Source organism: Dipodomys spectabilis, unplaced genomic scaffold, assembly GCF_019054845.1.
Source record: "Dipodomys spectabilis isolate Male_0828 unplaced genomic scaffold, ASM1905484v1 ptg000003l, whole genome shotgun sequence".
Taxonomy (NCBI): Eukaryota; Metazoa; Chordata; class Mammalia; order Rodentia; family Heteromyidae; genus Dipodomys; species Dipodomys spectabilis.
Genome location: NW_024870680.1, coordinates 4,407,376 through 4,430,929, shown reverse-complemented (window position 1 = coordinate 4,430,929; position 23,554 = coordinate 4,407,376). Strand labels below are relative to the sequence as shown.

Here is a 23,554-nt window from a genome sequence, read left to right as displayed (position 1 = left end):
TCTACCACTAAGCCACCTTCCCAGACCAATGAAGTTTTTTTTTTTTTTTTGGTCAGTCGTGGGGCTTGAACTCTGGGCCTGGGCGCTGTCCCTCAGCTCTTCAGCTCAAGGCTAGCGCTCTACTACTTGAGCCACAGCACCACTTCTGGCTTCTTTTTGCTTATGTGGTGCTGAGGAATCGAACCCAGGGCCTCAGGCATGCAAGGCAAGCGCTCTACCACTGAGCCACCTTCCCAGCCCAATGAAGATTTTTTTTTTTTTTTTTTTTTGGGTCAGTTGTGGGGCTTGAACTCTGGGCCTGGGCGCTGTCCCTCAGCTCTTCAGTTCAGGGCAAGTGCTCTACCACTTGAGCTACAGCGCCACTTCCAAGAAAAATATAAATTAAGTATTTCCACAAGATTGGTGTACTCTTACAAAAATGCCCTATGTATTCATATGCATAATCAGCTTAGATTTTAAAAAAGAAAAAGTAAATTACAAGAAAATATACTAATAAAAACTGAAAACATTCTGTTAGTATATAGATCATACCATCTGTTATGACTTTTACATTGACTTGAGACCTTTGGTCTATTAGCATATTGTGCAACATTTGACATATTGTTTTTCTAAATCCTGTCAGCTTAGAAGATGGAATGTGATCTCAGCTATTAGGAAAAATAAAACTTGGTTGGTTTAATTAACTTGAATCATACTGCTCATATGGAATGAATACAAAAGTTAGCATTGGTAAATAATGAGCTACATTGTTGCCAATCTAATGCAAAATAAAATCAGACCCTTCCCCCTGCACAATCTTCATACTACGTTATTCTAACATGGATTGGCTTAGTGTTTTAACTACGGGGCCCTAAAGTCATCTATCAAAATGGTAAATTGTGCTACCTACTTTATTTCCATAATGATATATTTCCATCCCGATTCAATTCAATTAAATAAAAGAAAAACCCTCAGGATTTATGACAACATCTGAGATTGATAATGAAGATATGGAAGATAAAGATAGCAAATTTAGGAAGACTTCAAAGGCACAGTAGGATCTCTGGTAAATCTTGTGTATTCTAGGTTACATAACTGAAATTTGGCGTTTGTTTTAGAATAGTAACAATAACATCGAAGTGGCTTTTCATCGAGTAGCTTTTTTTTTGGACTTAAAAAAATAGAAGCAATGGAATAACATCTTTGCTCTTGAATGCTTAACTGGATGGAGGTAAGAGAACGAAGACGCTTCCTTATGGAAAGAGGTGGCGGAGTTTGGCATTGAGTTCTCTCTCCTTGCTTAAAAGAGCCAAGCTGTGCTTTTTGAAGGCTTCTGATTGCAGCCTGAGCTCATCATAGGCCTTTTGGATCCCATCCACCTGGCGCTGGAGTTCCCGGACTCTCAAGTTGCAGTCCACTGCAGCTGCCTCTTGCTCGAACCTCTCTTGGGCAAGTTTCCTGGCTGCAGCTGCGACCTCCAACTTCTCCTCAAGCTGGCGGATCTCTGCCTGCTTGTTCTGAAGCACCTTGCCCCTCTCCATGGACAGCTGCAGCAACTCCTCCTTCTCACGCGTGACTGCCTGCAGTCTGGTCTGCAGCTCCAGGCTCAAGCTGTTGTGTGTCTCCTGGGCCTTCGCCATCTGCTCCTCTGCCTGCTGGTGCTGCTGCTTGAGGCCCTGCAGCTGGTTGCGCAGCTGATCGGTCTCCTTGGCGTAGGCACACGCCTGCTGGCTCTGCAGCGCCCGCAGCTCCTTCTCTCGGGCCTGCGCCTGGCATGCGTCCCACGCGTGTTTCTGTTTCAGGGTCTCCAGCTCCTTGGCCAGAGCCTCGCTCCTGGCTGTGAGCTGCAGGACTTTGGCTTCCTTGTCCTGCAGAGCCTGGCAGAAGAGGCTTTCGTTCTCCAGCTTCAGCTTCTCATTCTCCTCCCTCAGCTTGATGTTCTGGTTTTTGTGTTCATCTTTGAAGCGGATCATCAACTCGTGGTTGTCTGCCAGGGTCTTAAAGCGCTCCTCCAGCTTCCGGGCACGCTCTTTTTGGGTCTTCAGCTTCTCCGCCGCCTGCACCCTCGTCTCCTCCAGCTCCGTGTTGAGCAGCTCCAGGATCTGACAGCGCTCCAGGGCTTCATCCGACCTCCGCTTGAGGATGCAGATGAGCTGGGACTGCTCTTGGATGCGGGAGCGGAGCATCGCCTTCTCGCCCTTCTCTTCCTCGGACAGTCCCCGGAGGTTCGCCAGGGCTTCCTTCAGCCCCTTCAGTTCTTTAAACTCCTCCTCCTCCTCCTCTTCCTGGATCTTCATTTCTTGATTTTGCTTTTCTCGGGGTCTTTCAGAGGGTGGGGTGTCCATCCTGCGAGTCTTCTCTTCCTGAGGCATCAGGCACTCTTCCTCCGCGCACACCAGATTACAGTCAGCCCTTTCCCCTCAGGTTTCCAAAGCCCGCAGGGCGTTGCTACGGACGCTTGGCACTGGCCAACTGCAAGATTTCCCAGCAAGGAGCCTTGTCATTGGTGGGCTGTCCTTCAGAATGCTGTGGAGCAACACCACAGATGGATGGGTGGGGCGGGGAGGTAGGGCGGGGGAGCGCAGAGGTCCGGAGCCAATAAGATCTGGGTTTTCTTGCTTTTCTAACCAATCACAGCCCTCAGTTCAGGGTCAAGGTCCAGCCTCTACATGGCCAACCTCACTCAACTTCACTCTGGCACAGTGGGAGGAGGAAGATTTCTAGGGAGAGAAGACAAGTCAGGTTTGTGTTGACCTCCTCCTCCTCTCTTTAGTTGTCACAAAAAGATTAGGGTCTGTAAGAACACGGTTCCGCAAAATTTTGCAATCGATGAATACAGCCTAAAATTGTCTGGCAGGCTGCCCTCCTAGGATTTGACCTGGCTCACTTTTCATATTTAAATATTAAAGCAGCAAACGTAATGAAATTTCCCCTGGCGTTGTCCTTATTTGGGAACAGATATTGTAGAAAATAGTCTGCATTCCTGTTTTTACCCATTAGCAAAATAAGTTGTTGGTTTTTTGAATGCACATTATAAATGTGAACAACATTAAAACAGAAAAAAATTCAAGACGCTTATATCAAGTTCAATTCCAGATGAATTGGTTAAATGTTAAGTGAAATAAAATTATAAAGAATGAAACATAAAATGAAGGGAGGCATCAAAACTAGGCTAGAAAAGACTTTCTTAAGCTGAAGCATTATATAAGTAAAAGAAAAGGACTTAATTGAAAATCTATGGCATGTATGATTTTTAAAATTGTCTTCTCTCAAGTCTTTGCAGCCTCTTCTCCTGGGCTTGCCTGGCCTTTTGCTTCCTAGCAAATCCACCTGCAAAGCTGCCCTACCAACCCAGCCTCTGGCCCTGTCTGTGGGTGTTGCTCTTCCTGGAAACCTTGGACTTGTCACCCTGCCGTGGACAATTTACTCAGCTTTTTATTGTTAAACAATTATTTCGTCTGTGAAGGCTTTTTGTGGTCCTATATCTAGAATTGTCCACTCACCTCTTTAATTGCATCCACTGTTGCCTATTTGTTATTTGTAGTGGGGATAGGAAAGCTTTTCTGTAATCACTGCTTGCCAGCATCACATAGGTTGTAAGATCACGATTGGGCAAGGACTATGCCCATTTGTTTCATTTTTGGAGATGAGACCAGTGCCTGGCACATTAGAAAGACTCAGACAAGTATGTATGAAATAAAAATCAATTTGAGGGCTGGGAAGGTGACTCAGTGGTAGAGTGCTTGCCTTGCATGCATGAGGCCCTGGATTCAGTTCCTCAGCACCACATAAGCAGAAAAAGCCGGAAATGGTGCTGTAGCTCAAGTGGTACAGTGCTAGCCTTGAGCTGAAGAGCTGAGGGACAACGCCCAGACCCAGAGTTCAAGCCCCACGACCAACAAGAAAAAAAATTAAAAATTAAAAAAATTATAAACATGTTAGACAAATAGTATCATATATACATATTAAAACATTAACATGCTAAATGAGAAAGGAGTAATTACATTTACAAACAAGGGAATAGAAATGCCTATGAATTGAACCCCAACAGTAATCTACTAGTTTCAAATTAAATGATCATTTCATTTATCAAATTAATTTAAAATTCCTTTTATTGCATTACTACCCAGGATTGGCAAGAGTACAGAGAAAGAGGCACTCTTCTGTGCTGTTGGCAAAAGTTAATAGTATATATTAAAAACTTAAAAACATTTTATGTCCTTTGAACTATTAATTACCCTTCAGAGGAAATCCTTGCTTGAGAAGTAATCTAAAAGGAAATATTTCATGCAAATCTCTTCATTGAAGTACGATTTGTAAGCATTAAAAAGCTAGGAGTGCCGTGCAAGCCTGTAATCACAGCATTTGGGAGACAGAGGCAAAAGGATTTTGAGTTCAAAGTCAGCCTGAGTTACACAGCAAATTTAAAGCTAGTCTGAATCTTAATGTTAGACCCTTTCTCAGTAAGTAACAGTAAAACAAAGTAACAATAAAACAAAAATTAAAACAAACAATAAAACAAAAAGGAAGAAAGAGAAAAGGGAGAGAGGGAGGATGGAAATAAACATGAAAACAAAAAGCTTGAAATTTAAAAGTCCAAAAAAAGGAAATAAAATAAAAATGATATATTCATACAACTGAAAATTATGAAGTCATTGAACATTATAATATTTATAGGTAATATTTAATAGCACAGAAAATATTCACATTGGAACAATAAATAAAAACAAGATATAAAACCCAAAATTCAGAATAAATTTGACATTGTGAAACTTAAACATAGACAAAAATGTTGACTATTCCTGCAGTCATTATTTGTGGAGATCAGATGTATTATCTCCAGTCATGTTGATGAAAAAAAATACTGTGTGTCATCATAGATATGGAATAGATTTTTAACTGCTTCAGATCTAATTGGGAACAAACATCAGAAAGAAGAGTTGTAGTTTCTCCTTAAGTCTAAAATATGAGGGCTTTGTTTCCTAATTTTTTGCCTACACAAAGAACATAAGGTTGAAAACTGGCAACTTTTGTAAACTTTTGTAAACTTTTGTAAAAGTGAGCTCCACTTGAACTGAATTGTTCAGGGGCAGCTCCCAGGCCTAGAGCTCAAGCCCTATGACTGACGAGAGAGAGAGAGAGAGAGAGAGAGAGAGAGAGAGAGAGAGAGGAGAGAGAGAGAGAGAGAGAGAGAGAGATCTTTCATGCAATTGTTTCTAACATATTTATAAGATTATGTCTTTGTTGCCTTGTATGTCCCTCCCCCATGGTACAACCCCTGCTTTCACTATATATGATGTTGGTATATGTGGAGGGGAAGGGAAAAAACAAATAGTTAAAACAGGGATACAGGAGGACCCATTGCAACAATGAGATGTACAAGTCGTTATGTCGAAAAATGAACTTTACAACTTTGGTGGGGGAGGGGGGACGGTGGAGGGGAGAAGGATACGAAGGGATGGGAAGGGGAAACAAAGCAGAGGCTACAATGCTTGATAAGAAATGTGCTCATTATCTTACCCTTGTAATTGTAACCCCTCTGCACAGTATTTTCACAATAAAAATATATTTTAAAAAAAGTGAGCTCCAATGACTTTTAAAACATAAATTTGCTGTGATTTTTAAGTTCCTTTTCCCCTTTTCCTTCAATCTCAAGTTTCATATGCTGAATTAGAACTTGTAAGATCCAGGAAGTGATCAGAAAGTTAGAATAGTCTTCTAATTTAGCATGTATTGAAAATTAGGTCTGTTAATATGGTTGTGTGATGGAATTAAATGAGTTTACAAAATGTATTTCTCTTTATCTTTTTTCCTCTTTCCCCAAATTTGTATTTCTTAAAATCAGAATTTGTTTAAGTAATATCAAGTCCAAAGATTTATTATCAAGGCAAAGAACTTAAAAAATTCATTAATCATTCACTAAGCATTTGCAACATATGGTTCTAGGAACCCATGAACAATATAAAAATTGTTGTTTTTCTCAGAACTTAGAGTGTAATAATCACTTTTCCCTCTTCTTTGCTCAGCCATCCCTCCCCCACCCGCTGCTCTTTGATCTTGAAAGTGATCCATATATTCCCTTCTTAGAGGTCCAAGTCATAAAACTAGGCCAATGCTCTGCCTACCAAGTGGTGAATGTTGAGGCTCCTCCATCAACTGAGATGGAAAGGGGAGTATTAATCAATATTATTTTGATTAAAAAACAATTCAACTTGTCTAGGCAAATAGGATATTTATTATTATTATTTATTTTGTCTCACAGGAAGAACACTGAAGGACCCAGAGAATCAAAATGAGAATAACAGAAACTAGATAGCACTTCAAAAAGGTATTGCAGATGTTAAGCCATCAGGATTCTATTTCCTTGTCAATTTTCTTATCTTTTGCAGTCAGGATGATGCATGATTTTCTTCATACAAAGATGTAAGGAGTTGAATGCTTCTGCTGGGTTTATGTATGGCTATGGTCTGTGATAGTGCTTGGGGGTAGTATTTAGTGGAAAGAAATGGGGGCAAATGAATATTGAGGTTGTTAGTAAGAAAGTCATTGGCTGGAAAGGGAAATAATAATGGGAGATGACTGACAGGGATTTTAAAAAGTAGTGTCGGGCTGGGAAGGTGGCTCAGTGGTAGAGCGCTTGCTTTGCATGCATGAGGCCCTGGGTTTGATTCCTCAGCACCACATAAGCAAAAAGAAAAAAGCCGGAAGTGGCGCTATGGCTCAAGTGGTAGAGCGCTAGCCTTGAGCTGAAGAGCTGAGGGACAGCGCCCAGGCCCAGAGTTCAGGCCCCACGACCGGATCCAAAAAAAAAAAAAAAAAAGAAGTATCTTCAACAGATTTAAAAAATAGCTCTCATAGAATAATAAAAGGCAAACTAAAAGCATAAAGGATTTTGGTTAGAGTGGAGTATTCAGAATTCAGCCTTGGGGCTTGAACTCAGGGCCTGGGCACTGTCCCTGAGATTCTGTTTGCGCAAGGCTAGCACTCTACCACTTGAGACACAGCCCCACTTCTGGCTTTTTCTGAGGAATCGAACCCAGGGAGGGCTTTATGCATGCTTAGGCAAGCAGTGTACCACTAAACCACATTCCCAGACATACTTTTGTTTCTCCTTCCCCCTACCTCCTCCTCCTCCCCTTCCCCCTTCTTCTCCTCCCCCTCCCCCTTCTCTCACTCCCCTTCCTCCCTCTCCTCTCCCTCTCCCCCTTCTTCTTCTTCTTCCTCCTCCTCCTCTTCTTCTCCTCCTCCTCCTCCTCTTCTCCTCCTCCTCCTCCTCCTCCTTCTTCTTCTCCTTCTCCATCATTCTTATTATTTTGCCAGTCCTGGGGCTTGAACTCAGGGCATGGGCGCTGTCTCTGAGCTTCTTTTGCTCAAGGCTAGCACTCTACCACTTGAGCCACATTCCCAGCCCTTGAATTTACTTTTAGATTTAGAATTTAATTTAGGTGTAGAATAGTTCCCATCAGGTTCATGGCATATGCATGCTTGAAAAAGAATGGAGGTCACAGCCATTCAAACTGAAGCCAAGGAGTTACAAGCCAGGATACTTGATACAGTCTCTGTGCTGTGCCAGGTGCCACCCATTGACGAATGGGTATGATTAGCGGGAAGGACAGCTGAAGACCATAAGATGGAGTAAAGGAAATGATAGCAAACCTATTTACTGAAGGCTATTTGTCAAGCGCAAACATTTGCACTCCTTAAGGATAACTTAGAAAATATCACTTCAATTTTTAAAAAGTAATGGAATTTTGAGTGATTTTTTTTTTCACTTGAGACAGACACGTGAATTGCACGAAGGATTTCTCCACTGTCTGGTCATTACACAACCGTATTCTTCTATGAACTATTTCTCCACAGCCATATATTAGACTCATCTCAATTATGAGATCAGACTCTACCCAAGTTTGGCCACAGTGGATGCTCCAAGAGACAGTCCAAGAGACATGGAGGACAAACAAGCCGGTCCAGCTTCCCCCAGGGATTTCTCAAGCAGAATATAGGCAAGAGAAGGGCTCTGGCTGGGAGGCTGAGCTGCTGGAGTTGCGTGGAGTATTGTTCTCCATTCCAAGAGGAGAAGGGAGACAGTAGCTAGATTCCTGGTTCCAGTTTGCAAGTCTCCAAAGTAATCTAGGCTAACCAGTTTCTGCCCCACTGGCCCTTTTATTGGCAGGAGGGGGGTTGGCGCTAGAGGACATATTCTTTGTTCCATTTCTGAAAACAAAACATCTGAAATTATAAAGCCTAAAAAGTATTATCATTCCAGTCTAGGTATTGCAAGGCCCTGAAAAAAAAATCCTTAAAATATGAACTTAAAACAAAAAAACAAAACAAACAAAAAAACACTTCCAGCTAGGCCCTGGTGGCTCATACTTGTAATCCTAGCTACTCAGGAGATTGAGATTTGAGGAATTTGGTTCAAAGACAGCCTGGGCAGGATGTTGTGAGACTCAGATCTCCAATGAACTTCCAAAAAATTAGAAATGGAGCTGTGGCTCAAGTGGTAAAGCACTAGACTTGAGCAAAAAAAAAAAAAAAAAAAAAATCAGACCCTGAGTTCAAGCCCCAGGACTAACACAGACACACAGACACAGACACACACACACAGACACACACACACAGACACACACACACACAGGAAAAGAAAAGGCATCTGGTTTAATAACGTCTTAAGTTTCAGCAAGGTCTTTGCCTAAAAGTTACACTGGCCTTTTTAGGTCATTAATCTAAATTCTCTAAAGAGTTCAGGTTGTTTGCACAAGCTTTCTACTTACAGGTGCAATTAACTTTATGATTTGTATTTTCTTTTCCAGAAGACAATGTTGTGTGATTCCCTTGGCCTTCATGAGGCAGTTAGAAAGCACTGTGCATAGATGCCCAAAGGACTAGAGTCTCTCGAAGGTGAGAAATCAGGATGGGAGGAAACACGCAGTGTTGGCTGTAGGCAGGGGAGAGGGGAGGGACTAGAACCAATTTTGTTAGTGCTCCAGAGCTGGCTGGTTTCTTGGAAGTGAATAAATTGGTAAAAAAGCTGAAGAGGAGGACTGGGAAGGTGGCTCAGTGGTAGAGCGCTTGCCTTGCATGCATGAGGACCTGGGTTCCATTCCTCAGCACCACATAAGCAAAAAGAGAAAAGCCGGAAGTGGCGCTGTGGTTCAAGTGGTAGAGCGCTAGCCTTGAGCTGAAGAGCTGAGGGACAGCGCCCAGGCCCAGAGTTCAGGCCCTACGACCAGACTCCCTCTTCCCCCCCGCAAAAAAAAAAGCTGAAGAGGAATCATTGTAATGTGGCACAGGCCAGAACAGGGTCTACTCTACTGCTTCTATATCCCAAGGTAACCACAGAGGCCAGACTCATCTTTCCTTTACCCAAGGTCAGAGAGTAGAGCCAATACTCCCATTGAGTACTTAGGGAGACAATGGAGAGGTTAGTTGATCTACTAACAAATGGATCCAAGGCTCTACTATCTATTGAGAAAAAAAGCAAGCACTCTAGTAGTTACTTTAAATGACATTTATTGGATATTTGCTATAAGACTCTGTGCTTCCCTAAACCTATATTAAATCAGTGATATTTTACAAAGCAAACTAGGTGGGAGTAACATTTCATGTATTAAAAATATCCCCAGGAGTCACTACAGAAAACTTTTTAAGAATAACTATTGCTGGGGACGAGTGGCTCACGCCTATAATCCTAGCTACTCAAGAGGCTGAGATCTGAGGTTCATGGTTTAAAGCCAGCCCAGGCAGGAAAGTCTTTGAGACTCTTATCTCCAATTAACCACCAGAAAACTGGAGGCGGCACTATGGTTCAAGTGATAGAGCACTTGCCTTGAGCTGAAGAAGAGCTTAGGGACAGCTCCCAGACCCAGAGTTCAAGTCCCATGACTGACCAAAAAAAAAAGAATATCAAGCTTTAAGAAAAAAATTAAATGTAATAAATTTTAATACATTCCTGTTTATCAACAACATGTATGTATGTGTGTGTATGTTGTTTGATACTAGCACTGTCCAATCACATTTTTTGCTCAAGGCTACTTGAGCCACAACCCCATTTCTGGATTTTTTGCTGGTTAGAGATAATATTCTCATAGACTTTCCTGCCTGGCTGGCTTCAAACCCCATTCCTTAGATCTCAGCCTCCTGAATAGCTAGGATTACAGGTGTGAGCCACCAGCACCAGACTGCCAACAACTTTTAAAATAAAAATTCTTCTTGTAACAATGTAGCCAAAACTTCTCACTCAGGGAGGTGACACCAAAAGTTACAGTAACACCTCTGAAGAAAACAGAGCTCAAACATTCAAAGTCTATAATCCTAGCTACTTGGGAGGCAGAGATCGCAGGATTACAGTTGGAGGCCAGTTCCTACAGATGGATGGACAGATGGACAGACAGACTCTCTCTCTTTCTCTCTCTCTCTCTCACACACACACACAAACACATTAGCAAGAATCCACCTCATCTACTAGCTGAGTGCAGTGGTACACACATTATCCTAGCAATCTGAGGAAATACAAATAGGAAGATCACAGGATAGGCTTGCTTGGACCTAAAGCAAGACTATATCTGAGAAATAGCCAAATAATCAACACAAAAAGATCTGGAGGAAGGGCTCAAGTGATAAAAGGCCTGCCTAGCAAGCATAAGGATCTGAGTTCAAATCTTAGTGTCACAAGGAAAAAAAAAAAAGACTCTGGATAAGCATTAGCTCAAGAGAATTTATTAGCCTTGCTAGAGAATTTAGATTTTTAGCATTCCTAATGTAAAATATTTTATCTAAAATAAGACCGCAGGACTGAGTGTGGTGGCTCATGTCTGTAATCCCAACTACCCAGGAGGTATTGCAGTTCAAAGCCAGCCAAGCAAAATTTTAGTGGGGCCTCTCTTCATCTCAACCAAGAAGCTAGGTGTGGTGGCAAACATCTCTAATCACAACTACTGAGAAGTATAGAGTGGAGTTAAAGACCGAGGTTGGCCCCAGGAAAAATCACTAGACTCTTAACTGAAAAATAAATAGAAAGCAAAACAGAAAAGAAAAGAAAAAAAGCTGGAGGTGTGGTATGGCTAAAATGGCAGAGTGCCTGCCAATAAGCTCCAAAATGTGTATCCAAACCTCAGTACCACACACACACACCTACACACACACACACACACACACACACACACACACACACAGACACACACACACACACACACACACACACACACACACACACACAAATTCAATCAATAAATAAAGTAAAATACGAAGTCAGGCTAACTTGCCAATATTATTTAAGTAAGATGATAATTTATTCTAAGAGTTTTACAAAATACTTTATGAAATTATGTATCCACAGAAAGTACAGTAAAATTAAATGGTTTTTATTTTAATTAAAACTTTGTGAAGTTTAGATGTGGCAACTTTTATGCTTCTTCATATAATAAACTTATGAGAAAAGCAATCATATATATGTAAGATAGTCCCATTTTGTATTTAACATACTTTATTGCAAAATGCAGGCTGAAGACTTACTTTTTAAAAAGAGAAGTAAACCAAAATAAGCCAAGAATTGAATTCCATTTATAGCCAGTGGGTGGCACCAAAGTACATTTGAGACGGAGGAAAAGTGCAAGTTCTCTTAAGACAGAAGTCTGCAGTCAGTCCAGTCTTGTTCTAACGTAGACTTCAGTATTTATTAGTAATTACAGAGTAAACAGTTATTTGTGTGGTTTGCTGACATCACTGAAGTTCTCCTTCTCTGCCACTAACCCAGGACTGTGTTTCTGTTGCTTTTTTCTACAACTACTAATTTGGTAAATTCTGCAAGAATCTAATTGAGTCAGAGGCCTTCATTGTAATTCAAGATTGTGATATGAAGCACATGCTGGCAAACTGGAACATTTTACTGGTTAAAACATCTCCAAATTTAATAATTTGGGTTTAATAATTAGGTTTTTCTTTAAGCAACAACAATAATTCAGTATTCCTAGCTTGGTCAAATCTTTTTAATGCCTGAATCACAAATAAGTCACAGGTCTTTTCATTATTTAAGTTCCTTGGGCTTTTGTAGTCAAAGAAACACATGCAGACTGACTTTACTGAAGTGTGTAGTATTTCTTAGTGGCAGCAGATAGGAAGCAAGAATCTGTCAGAGACATCCAAGGTCAGCTTCCACCCATGTAGTCCTTTTCAGTGGAGCAGCTTGTGGGCTCTGGGCTTATTTGGAAATCTTGGCAATTAAAAGCATTCTGAGGGGCAATGTTGCTTCAATCCAAGAGTTGGGGGAATTTACCATCTTCTCCCAGAGAGCAACTTCCTCAGAAGTAGAATCCATCCAATCTACTTCTGTGCCATAGCTTTTTCCTTAAAAAAAAAAAAAAGATCATCTGAGGGATCCCATTACCAAGATCATTCTCATAATTCCCAGAGCAATGATTTCTTTTCATGCAACTATTATGGCTGCTGACAATTTGTCAGGGACAGAGAGATGTTGGGAGGATTCTGTACTAGGATCGAAGTAACATTAGCTGTCCCTCAGGAAGTGGATAAGACTCTGGTGCCTAGAGGATTCATTTTCATATCCTGGCTCTGTCACTTAGTAGCTCTGTTAATTCAACTTCCTGGAATATCAGTTCTTTGGGGAATAATATTAGAAAGTATCATATCTGTTGTGCAGAATTAAACAACGTAAATAAAACATTTAATACAATTAACTACAATGCTCTATAGATGTTAATTATTATAGTTATCCAAAGTATATCTTTACCTTTGAAGAACCATAAATATTTTCTTTTATTTTGGTGTGTGTAGAGGATGGTAATATAGGTATATCTCCTTTCCTCACCAACAATAACTTAAGCGCTATAAGGACAGTCACTACATACTGTTAATTCTCATATCCAGAGTCCTTGGAACACAGAATAGCATTCATTCACTAATCTATTCATTATACCTACTGGCTATCTGTTATCACTAGGACAAGGCAAGGCAACCAGAAATCTCTCCTTATCCCAGGGGAATTTGGCTCTTGGAGAAGAAACATGGATCAAATGTTACCTGTTCCAAAGCCAATCCGGAGACCTCCCAAAAACTGGTTTGTTAATTTGTAATGGTCCCAGACAGTGAGTTCAACACAGGCTTCCTTCAAATCTTCAGGCCTGAACCCATCATAGACCATGGTATGGTTGAAGACAGGGTTGGTGGTTTTCCCTACAGCTCTTGTCTTCTGACGACTTTTCCTACTGGTATCAGGAAGGATGGTACTATAAAAAGAGACATGATTGTGGCAACGTTTTGAGATGGTATAATAGTGAACATGCATATTTTCAGTATACTACAGCATTGGAAAGGAAGGAAGGAAGTGTGGAGAGAATAGTGCTGGTGGTGGTTTGGGGGAAGGCAGGGAAGAAGACAGACTTGCTTTGGATCTTCCTCTGCCACTTATAAGCTAAGCTTGCCAGGGACAGTTGCTCAACCTCTGCCTCCTCACCTACAGAGGAGAATGGATGACACTGACTTCAGAAGGTTGATATGGCAATTATTTAACACATGCACAACACAAAGTCCAAAGTCTGCATTTAGTAACTGATTCTATATGGTAGCAATTGCCTGATGGTCTCTTTAAAAGTTAAAATCACAGTGTATTCCTGATTACCTATGATAACCTAAGGAATTAGTGTTATAATATTTATAGCATCGAAAAATGTTATAAATACCTATCATCTAAACTAGTGGCTAAGATAGTAGTTCCTTTCCATGTTTATAATAGGAAAAAGGTTGCCATTTAGAAACCTAAGCAAGCTATCTTAAGCTTTAACTATTAGTAGAGGTCTATTTATTGAATAATTTTCTAAGTATCTATAGACTGGTACAAATGGACCACAATGTGTGGAACAAAGGAAAAGAATTCTGTTCCACAAAAAGTCCCTGTTCTACAAAGGAGCCAAGGAGTGTGCCATCTTATCTTTCAAAATTTGATCAACTCTTAATACTCTTTCCCTCACCTATCAATGTAGTGTGTTTGAGTTTGAGGCCTCTACTTTCATTTGTACATCCTTCTCTAGCTTTACAATTTCAAAAATAAATAATGCTGCCAGGCACTGGTGGCTCATGCTATAATCTTAGCTACACAGGAGGCTGAGATCTAAGCCAGCCCAGGCAGTTAAGTCCATGAAACTGTTATCTCCAATTAATGGCCAAAAGTCAGAAATGGAGCTGTGGCTCAAGTGGTAGAACACTGCCTTGAGCAAAATAGCTCATGGATAGCATCCAGGCCCTGAGTTCAAGCCCCAGTACCCACACAGAAAAAAAAAAATGGTAAATGTAGCCTTGGGAGTTGTTATTACAGATTCCTCTACTTGGTATCTTCATTATTAAACTACAAATGATGAGTTTCAATATCCCTGATATAGAGAACTGAACATAATGAGCAAAGGCTAAGGCTAAAGTAGAACTGAAGAGGGCTGAGTCATTAATGCTGTTACCATCTAACAAATGAATTTAGATGGCTTCCTCTTAGCAGTGGCAGCTCAAGGCACTCCTTTACCCAGATGTGGACTTCTCCAGTGCTATGAAGCTTTTTACCTATAACAGAATGAGAGAAAATGTTTACTTCTATTTCTCTTTTAATAATCTTGCATCCCAGGTTGTCATCTTAAATATATCACAGTGTTGCTAGTTAGTACATGACAGTATTAAATTGATTAAACTTTACTCTTTTATCTTTTGAGGTACTAGAGTTTGAACTCAGAGCCTCATACTTGTTTAGATGGTACTCTACCACTTGACCCACATCTTCAGCCTGACTTTCTTTTGGTTATTTGGAGACAGAGTCTCAGATTTTTCTACCCAGAATGGCTTCAAACCACAATCCTTGGGATCTCAGCCTACTATAAGTAGCTAGGATGATAGTGTGAGCCACCAGCACCCAGCTCCTATTTGTTTTTAACTATATCATTCACAGTCTAGCTGTAATGAGCTCAAGATAGCTTTATAAAAATAATTTATAAACTGGGCATTGGTGATTTATGCCTGTCATCCTAGCTAATCAGGAGGCTGAGATCTGAAGATTGCAGTTTGAAGACAGCCCAGGCAAAAAACTCCATGAGACTCTAATCTCCAATAAACCATCAAAAGCCAGAAGTAATGCTATAGCTCAAGTGTAGAGTACTAGCCCTGAACAAAAAAGGTAAGGGACAGTACCCCAGGCCCTGAGTTCAAGCTCCAGCACTCATTCATAAATAAATAAATACAATGAAAAATTCATATTGCTTCTGAGTATTCCATTGTTCTTTTGAGGGTTTTTTTTTCTTGGTTCAACAAGATCAGATCTGAGGGATGTGAATTATCCACTCATAGTTAATTCAAAACATCTGAATAAAATGTTAGTTTTTCAAGCATTAATCCTAATATAAGTCAGTGCTAGTGGAAGGTATTTTAAACATATTTAAGTGTAAAGTAATCAACGTAGATACTGGCTAAAGTACTGCCATTTTTATTAACAATAGTGTTTTCATATGCATACAGACATACATACATTTTTTGTGTCAGTCCTAAGTCTAGAACTCAGGGCCTGGGCACGGTACCTGAGGAGCTATTTTTGCTCAACCACTTAAGCCACAGCTCCCCTTGTGGCTTTTTGGCATTTAATTGGAAATAAAGAATCTCACGGAATATCCTGCTCAGACTGGCTTCGAACCACAATCCTTCCAGATCTCAGTTTCCTGAGTAGCTAGGATTACAGGCATAAGCTACTGGCATCAATAGTGTTTACATATTTTATAGGGATATTGCATATACATATGATATTTAATATTGTGAATAGAGACTTACTAAGAAGCTGATGTGGTCTGAAGTTGCTGTCTAGGCTGGGTACACATAGAACGAAGACTTCTATTATTTAACCAAACAGGATTTAGTGAACAATTATGATGTGCTAACATCTATGCTAGGAATGTCATTAAATATACAAGGAGTACGAGAGTTTGGTGCTGGTGGCTTACACCTGTAATCCTAGCTATACTAAGACATGAAGATCATGGTTTGAAGCTAGCAAGAGACTCTTTCTCCACTTAACCATCAGAAAAGCTGGATTGGAGGCATAATTCAAGTGTGAGCCACGAGAGAGAAAAAGCCAAGCAAAACTATAAGGCCCTGAGTTTAATCTCCGATACTGGGACAAAAAATAATGATAAGAAATGAAATGATCTATGCCCTTTGGAAGTGTTTATAGTTAGACATGAGAAATTCAAACAAAATCTATAAATACATAGCATGAAATCCAAGGTATTACTGTATGCTCTAGAAGATGGTATGGTAGGTGATGTCTAAGTTAGTCTTATGGATGAGAGGGGAGTTCAGCTAAGACATGGACAAGAGGGGGAAGGAGGAAGCCATTGTAGGAAGGAAGAACTATATAAGTAAGAACACAGCCAAGGTGGAGTCATCACAATACACTATTCTCTAGCTCCCATGACCAAGTGATAGTGGGGAAAGTGAGAAACAGAGCCGGCATTTCTATGCATGGTAACCTTAAGTGATAGAATACAAATTATGTGCAAAAGACTCCCCCTTTAAAGAAGATCCAAAGGGCTGGGAAGATGGCTCAGTAGTAGAGTGCTTGCCTTGCATGCATAATGCCATGGATTCCTCAGCAAAAAAAGCTGGAAGTGGCACTGTGGCTCAAGTGGTAGAGTGCTAGCCTTGAGCTGAAGAGCTGAGGGACAGTGCTCAGGCCCAGAGTTCAAGCCCCATGACCAAAAAAAAAAAAAAAAAAAGAAAGAAAAAAAGAAAAAAGAAAGAAATTAGGATAAAGAAGATCCAGAAATCACAAGATGATGGTCTAGATGTAATTTGGCCTCAAGATATGCTTTCTTTGACCTCTATTTCTTTTAAATACTTAACTATTATTTTTTTTTATCTTAGTTCAGCTACTTCCTTATCATCTATTACTTCCTTCATAGAGCTAACCTCTGTGTCTGGTTACTTAAATACTTGAGTTTGCAACCCCTAATTTCAGCGATAGCAGTCCCACAGGTGGGTAAGAAGAATGCCTGAGAGTAGAGATGAGGCCTGGTGTTTTGCTCTATAGCTGGGCTGAACACATGAGGCCCCAATGTCAAGGATGTAATTAGCAATCTTGATACTAAAGCTTCACTTCCTAATAAGACTCTAAGAATGGAGTACAAATGAAGTTCTAATTTCTTAGGACTTTCCTTGAATCCTAATTCCCATCTGTGAAAAAAAACAACCACCCCAGCTCCATTCTTACATCAGCACTGTCATAAGGGCCACATTCTGAACACGGGAAAGGCCAGCTACATGGCACAGATACATACTTTGCAGAAGGAGAGTAAAGTCAAAACCAGGACTGAAAAAAAATGATAATTTTCTCATAGAATCAGAGAGTAGAATGGTGGTTAAAAGGTTTGGGGTAAAGGCAAAGGGGAGTTGTTGTTTAATGGGAACAGCCCACTATTTAATGAGGTAAGAGAAAGTTCTGGAGGACACTATGCAACAATGTAAATATATTCATCATGACTGAGCTGTGCACTTAAAATGGTTAAGTTGGGAAATTTAATATTATATGTTTTTTTTCATAAAAAAAAAACAAGAATTTTCTAGTTTACAACTATAATTGACTCATTTGGTCTGACAAAGTATTATTAACTTACTAAATCTGTCTAGAGCTTCATGTGTGAAAATATATCAGGAACCTGATAGAATCTTTGGAGAGGAGAAAGATAGAGAATAGAAAATCATTTCTTACCAGGGGTTGGCTCTGGAACATACTGGAGAGCTAGCTTCATTTCACCTCTGTTTTCTGCTTCAAGGGCAACTGGCGCTGTCTGAGGAATGAAGGACAATCAGCAGGTGAAGGACACAGATTTTACATCCTGTTTGTGGGTGCTACATTACAGGACCATATCTGCCTCATTTCTGGGACTAGGTATCATTTCAGTGCCCTGAATGAAAATGTCTTTGCACATTAGAGCTAGACTGTTGTCTCCATGACTAGAAAAACATCGTGCATCTTAGAAAACCTTTCAGGGAACCCAGAAAGCCTTGCATGGTCTTTCAGACTCAGGGATGCTCAAAAAATAATGGATTGTTTGAAGATGGCAGAGGTAGCCTGAGGAGCTTTTATTTTTATTAAAACACACACATTAAGTTTTTGATCAACAAATAAAATATTTTATTTTCATTCCTTTTCTGTAAAAGAGTATAGTAGATGGTATGGGAATGTGTATGTGGGTAAGGGGGAGCCGATATTTTCACAGTTGTATTAACACAATAATTACAGATCAAATGCAAAGGAGTCTGTCAGAATAACAAAGACCAGCTTGACATAGTATGTCATGCATGTACTATCAGATATTCAGAAGTTGAAGATTGAGAGGATTAGCCAGCTGAGACAAAAAGTTATTGAGATCTCATCTCAACAAGTAAACCAGGTGTGGTACTAGACATTCTAGCTATGCAAATCCCTGCGACACAAGAAACATAAGTAGAGGATCACAGCCTGAGGCTACCCAAGGGGAAAAATGTGAGAGCCTATGTGAAAAAAAACCCAAAACAAAAACCTGTAACCCCTCTGTATAGTATCTTTACAATAAAATTAAATTAAAAAAAACTACAGCAAAAATGGTTAGGACATTACTCAAATGGTAGCACAAATGGTAGCATACTTGCCTAAAAAGTATAGGGCCCTAAGTCCAAATCCCAATACTACCAAAAGGAAGGAAGGGAGGGAGAGAGGGAGGGAGGGAGGGAGGGAGGGAGGGAGGGAGGGAGCAAGGAAGGAAGGAAGGAAGGAAGGAAGGAGGGAGGGAAGGAAGGAAAGAAGGAAGGAAAGAAGGAAGGAAGGCAGGCAGGTGGGAAGGAGGAAGGAGGGAGAGGGGAAGCAGGGAGGGAGGGAGGAGGGAGAGGGGAGCAGGGAGGGAAGGAGGGAGGGAGAAAGGAAGGAAGGAAGGAGGGAAAGAGGAAGGGAGGGAGGGAAGGAGGAAAGAAGAGAAGGAGGGAGGAGAGGTGGGAGGGAGGAAAGGAAAGAAGGAAGGAGAGAAGGAGAGAGAAAGGGAAGGAGGAAGGAAAGAAGGGGAGGGAGGAAGGAAGGGAGGGAGGAGTGATGGACAAGACATAAAAGGCATGTTGCTTATTATTTGTAAGAAAGATGTTATATTTACGTGTGAGGGAGGTGATTTTACTTTCAAATTCTGGCTACTTATTAGCACCTTAGTTCTAAAATATGGGTATGAATCTGAAGTGTAACGGGAATAGTTAACAGTGAGATACAATGCACATCTGAGGAATTTGAGTTCCATGGGCCTGACAAAGGCTTCAAGTGATTTTGACACATTTGGGAACTGTTTTGGTTTTTGTGTGTGTGATGTAGATATACTAAATAACGGTATATATTGATTATATTTATCACTTCTGAACTAGTTTGGACTACATCAACCCTCACACTGAAAGTAATAATTTTTTTAAGAAAGAAAGATTTAAAGCTATCAAAGTCTGAAGGCAAAGCTTCTAAAAAAGGGAAAGCATATATTAATTATAAGAATTCAAAAGGTGGAAAGCCAAAGTGTAGAAACAAACTACTAACTAAATGGAAGCTAACAGAGTTATATTAACACAGACAAAATAGATTTTTTTTGTCAGTACTAAGATTTTAACTCAGGGCCTTGCCTTTGCAAGGCATTCTGAATACCACTTGAGACATTCTACAAGTATGTCTTCCCATGTAGGGGGATTCATTCGTCGAGATAACGTCTCAATTTATGGCTTGGTCAGTCTAGACTTTGATCCTTTCCCATGTCTCTAGGACAACAGACATGCGCAATCACACTGGGCCATTGTGCTTCCCCAGTAGCCTGAGATGAGAGGTACACACATCACTGCATCCAGCCATTGGTTATGATGGAGTCTGACAAGCCTTTCTTTGCCAGGCTGGCCTTGAACCACAATACCCACATCTCTGACTCCCATTTACTTAGGATTACAGGCTTGAGTCACTACACCTTAAAGGACAAAGTAGATCTTAAACCAGTAATTATTATTATTACTAGAGATAAAAAGAAGTATTTTAAAACAATAGTCAATCCATGACAAAATAATTCTAAATGTGTATGTGTATACTTAATAACACAACCTCAAAATAAATTAAAAAAAAAAAAAAGAAAACAGGCTTGGGAGGATGTACCTCAGTAGTAGAGCACTACCTATAAGACCATGGGTTCAACCCTCAGCAGGGAAAGAACAAAAAGACAAAACCCAAAAGAACAAAAAAACAAATCCAACACCATCTCTCTCTTAGTAATTCACAGTGATCACAGACATAAAACTGATAGGGATAGAAAAGATTTTAGCAAGTATAATTGACTTACTGAGAACATTATATCAAACCACCATGGAATATTCTTTTTCAAGTGGCACATGGATCATTTATCAAAATGTGACCATATGCTAGGCTAAAAGTATGTCTCAAATTTCAAAGGACTGCATTTCTTAAATGACCTTCCTGAAGAATGAAGTCACACACAGTTGTGTTAAATGAGTTCAACATTCTCCTTATAATCTTTTTCATTCTTGTTTTATCTTCACTGAGTATACAAGTTAAGTAAATTCAACTCTAGTTTAAAATGATCCCACACCACACATCAGTAATGTGAGTTAAATACAACTAAGCTTTTCCCTGTACATACAAGTATCCACCCAAGTAAGCAACTCTGACCTACCTTCCGCTTCAGAGGGTACCACCGCAATTGTGTGTTCTGTTTGTTGTCCCAGTCCCAGGCTTCCAAATCAAGTTCTACCTCCCCCAGGAAACTATTGCGTTTAAACGTATCCCGATGCCAAACAGACAGGTTCAGCTTTTGTGTCTTTAAGATTTGCTTTTCAATTTTATACTGCAGTGCAAAGAAGAAAATTTAAATGAATTACATTATTTCATGCCAAAGTTATGACACAGGGATGAAGACAAAAGACATCAGTGCACATCAGATTTTCTCATCTGTAAGGTTTCAAGTCTCAAAAATATTGCAAAGTCATCTAATTCTGAGTATGTTATTTCAAAGAGCTCAAATCCATCTTTCACAAATGCTGAAGCTCTTCCCCCTCTGGAATAAGCAACCATAGCTCAAATATCATAGCTGGTAATAGCTTTCTAAAAACAAAAGCCAATTATTCAGCTTTTGCAGGATGTTTTTAGATTATATATATCATAAACCAAATACAAGTTAAAAATACAAATCACATTTAATATGATTCTGCTTTCTATGTGATGACAAGGTACTTCTTTTTAGACTTAAAAAATAGAGCTTTGAGTTTATAGCAAAATGGAGCAGAAAGTACAGAGTTCTGATACAATCTATGCCCTCCCCATACACAACTCTCTCACATTATCCCACAGGATTCTTAAGAATTTTTCAGAAAAGGTAATTTTCTTTCCCAGCTTCCTATGGCCAACAGAAATCTGGCACCTAATAATTTTTTACCTCCAGTGTAGTTAAACCTTGATTGTATATAAACATAGAAGGAGTAATAGTACTTTTAATCTAAAATAATCTCCATTTAATTTTATGATGTACTACTTGAACATCCATTTTGGTTGTAGCAGATCTGCCTTTCTCTGAATCTGCTATTCAAGTTAGCTTAAGTAGTTGACCCAGTAGAAGCTAAGGAACTGGGTTATCTTGAAGTAGCAATTAAAAACTTGCTAGAGAAAATCCACAGGTGGCCAATCAACATGAATAACTGATAATTAATTCACTGAACTATGGCTTCCTCCTTGTCCAGAGGATAATAAAAAACATGAGTCTTCAGAAAAGAGGGAGTGAATAACACTTGCTATATTTTCATTTTTAAATGGTCTGTTAGTCGGGACAAAGAAAGCCCAGGGAGAAAAAAGTGTGGTATATGAGCCAGGTAGACTTTCCAAACATCTGTCTTTCCAATAAACATTTCTGGGGACCTACCCTAGACACTGTACCACCAGTCAATATTTATGAAGCATTTAGGGTGTTAATCTCTTTATCTTTGTGAAGTGGTTTAACATCCATAATTACTAAAGGAAATTATTACTTTTTCCCTGCTGCAGATCAAAAATGATCATTATCCTCATTTCTCATATTTGAGATGGAGATATGTTTTATTCCCAAAGGGACAGAGCCTACACACAAAACAGTGTCAGCATCTGTCCTCAAGGAATGAAAAATCTTACTGTTGAGGTAGACAATTAAACCAGTTAAGTACTGAGTGTTAACAGCCTATTATAAAGCAAGGTTATAGAAGCAGAGCTGGCAGGGAGCTTAGGGATTAAAAACAGCTCAAAGAAGCCAGGCACCAGTGGCTCACGCCTGTAATCTTAGCTACTCAGGAGGCTAAGATCTGAGGATCACAGTTCAAAGCCAGACCGGGCAGGAAAATAACTGGAAGTGGCGCTGTGGCTCAAGTGGCAGGGTGCTCTCCTTGAGCTGAAGAGCTGAGGGGCAGCTCCCAGGCCCAGAGTTCAACCCCCATGACGGACAAAACAAAACAAAACAAAACAACAGCTCAGAGAGGCATTAATGGTTGCATGGAAGGAAGTTAGGGGAGAAATGTAGAGAAGAATATTCCAGTCTGAAGGAGCAGAAAGTGACAGCCATTGGAAAAAATAAATGCATTTGGCCCCAAATACAAATAACACAGAGTAAAGAGAACAAAGATTTTGAAAGAGGAAAGCAGAAGCTGGAACTCTTCAGGCTGTGAAGGAGTTATTATGCAGGTTATGAAAGCTAAGAGAATAGAATCCTAGATAATATTAAGCAGTGAACAATATGACCAAAATTGTATAGTAGAAGCTTATTCTGGTTGCACAGCTTAACTTTATTTTCTGTGTATCCTTGAACAAGTTAATTATTCCTCCAAGTTTCATTGTCTCATCAGTGAGATGTAAGTAATAATAACCATTTGGTAGGTTTTATGGGTGGTGAATGCATGGGATGATGTACTTAATACTCATAATATATTATTTTTCTTTTCTTTTCTTTTTGGTGCTGGTCCTAGAGCCTGAACTCAGAGCCTCACACTCTCCCTTGCTTTTTTTGCTTAAGGCTGGTACTTTACACTTCAACCACACCTCCACTTCTAAGTATATTATTTCTTACAAAAAGCTTGCTTTCTCTCGGTTACTCACTCTATTTGTACAGATGCTACCTAAGAAGGCATGGTTACTGAATGCACAAGTCACTACTTAGTATTTTCCTATGGAAAGAGTATAGATACCCGAAGTATCTCGTTATACACAGGATTCAAGGTTTTCTTCACGACGAGTGTTTTCCTCTTGCCCATTTTGCCTTTGTCTGGTAACAAGTAGGTCTTCACGTATCTATGAAGAAAACATAAATAGATATGGTCAGAGAAGATGAAAGTAATGTCTCTGCCTCGACTTTTCTAATACGTAAAAACTGACAGTAGGAATAATTACTTCATGAGATTGAGGAAAATAGTAAGAAAGGAATGTTCCTGCCAACACCTTTGATCTCCGAATGTTTAAATGGATTTTGGTAAAATAAGTTGTTTAATATACTGTTCCGAAGATTTCAAAGGGAAATTT

At 39.9% G+C, this 23,554-nt stretch overlaps 2 protein-coding genes and 1 long non-coding RNA gene across 14 annotated transcripts in view; 1 reads left to right on the top strand and 2 right to left on the bottom strand.

Moving 5' to 3' along the window:
- Window positions 1-858: 858 nt before the first annotated feature.
- On the bottom strand, window positions 859-2,355 carry Ccdc89 (coiled-coil domain containing 89). The gene has a single exon (XM_042689689.1). It carries the CDS (start codon window positions 2,349-2,351, stop codon window positions 1,233-1,235), a length of 1,119 nt encoding a protein of 372 aa, XP_042545623.1. The 5' UTR covers window positions 2,352-2,355; the 3' UTR covers window positions 859-1,232.
- Window positions 2,356-2,642: 287 nt separating this feature from the next.
- On the top strand, window positions 2,643-8,862 carry LOC122116896. The gene is made up of 3 exons (XR_006149032.1): window positions 2,643-2,721; window positions 6,242-6,307; window positions 8,793-8,862. It is a non-coding gene; the product is annotated as an uncharacterized LOC122116896 (long non-coding RNA).
- Window positions 8,863-11,256: 2,394 nt separating this feature from the next.
- Window positions 11,257-23,554, bottom strand: part of Sytl2 (synaptotagmin like 2) — a 67,256-nt gene continuing 54,958 nt past the window's right edge. For all 12 annotated transcript variants that reach the window (XM_042688443.1, XM_042688462.1, XM_042688435.1 and 9 more), the window contains 6 exons: window positions 23,224-23,326; window positions 20,697-20,867; window positions 17,729-17,807; window positions 14,445-14,544; window positions 13,018-13,223; window positions 11,257-12,324 (listed from right to left, as the gene is read on the bottom strand). In XM_042688443.1, coding sequence (XP_042544377.1) covers window positions 12,179-12,324; window positions 13,018-13,223; window positions 14,445-14,544; window positions 17,729-17,807; window positions 20,697-20,867; window positions 23,224-23,326 — 805 coding nt within the window. In that variant the 3' untranslated portion in view covers window positions 11,257-12,178. The remainder of the gene's footprint in view (window positions 12,325-13,017; window positions 13,224-14,444; window positions 14,545-17,728; window positions 17,808-20,696; window positions 20,868-23,223; window positions 23,327-23,554) is intronic.

What these genes read in the sequence shown, in the direction of transcription:
- Ccdc89 (XM_042689689.1), bottom strand. Translation starts at nt 2,351, where the DNA reads ATGCCTCAGGAAGAGAAGACTCGCAGGATGGACACCCCACCCTCTGAA.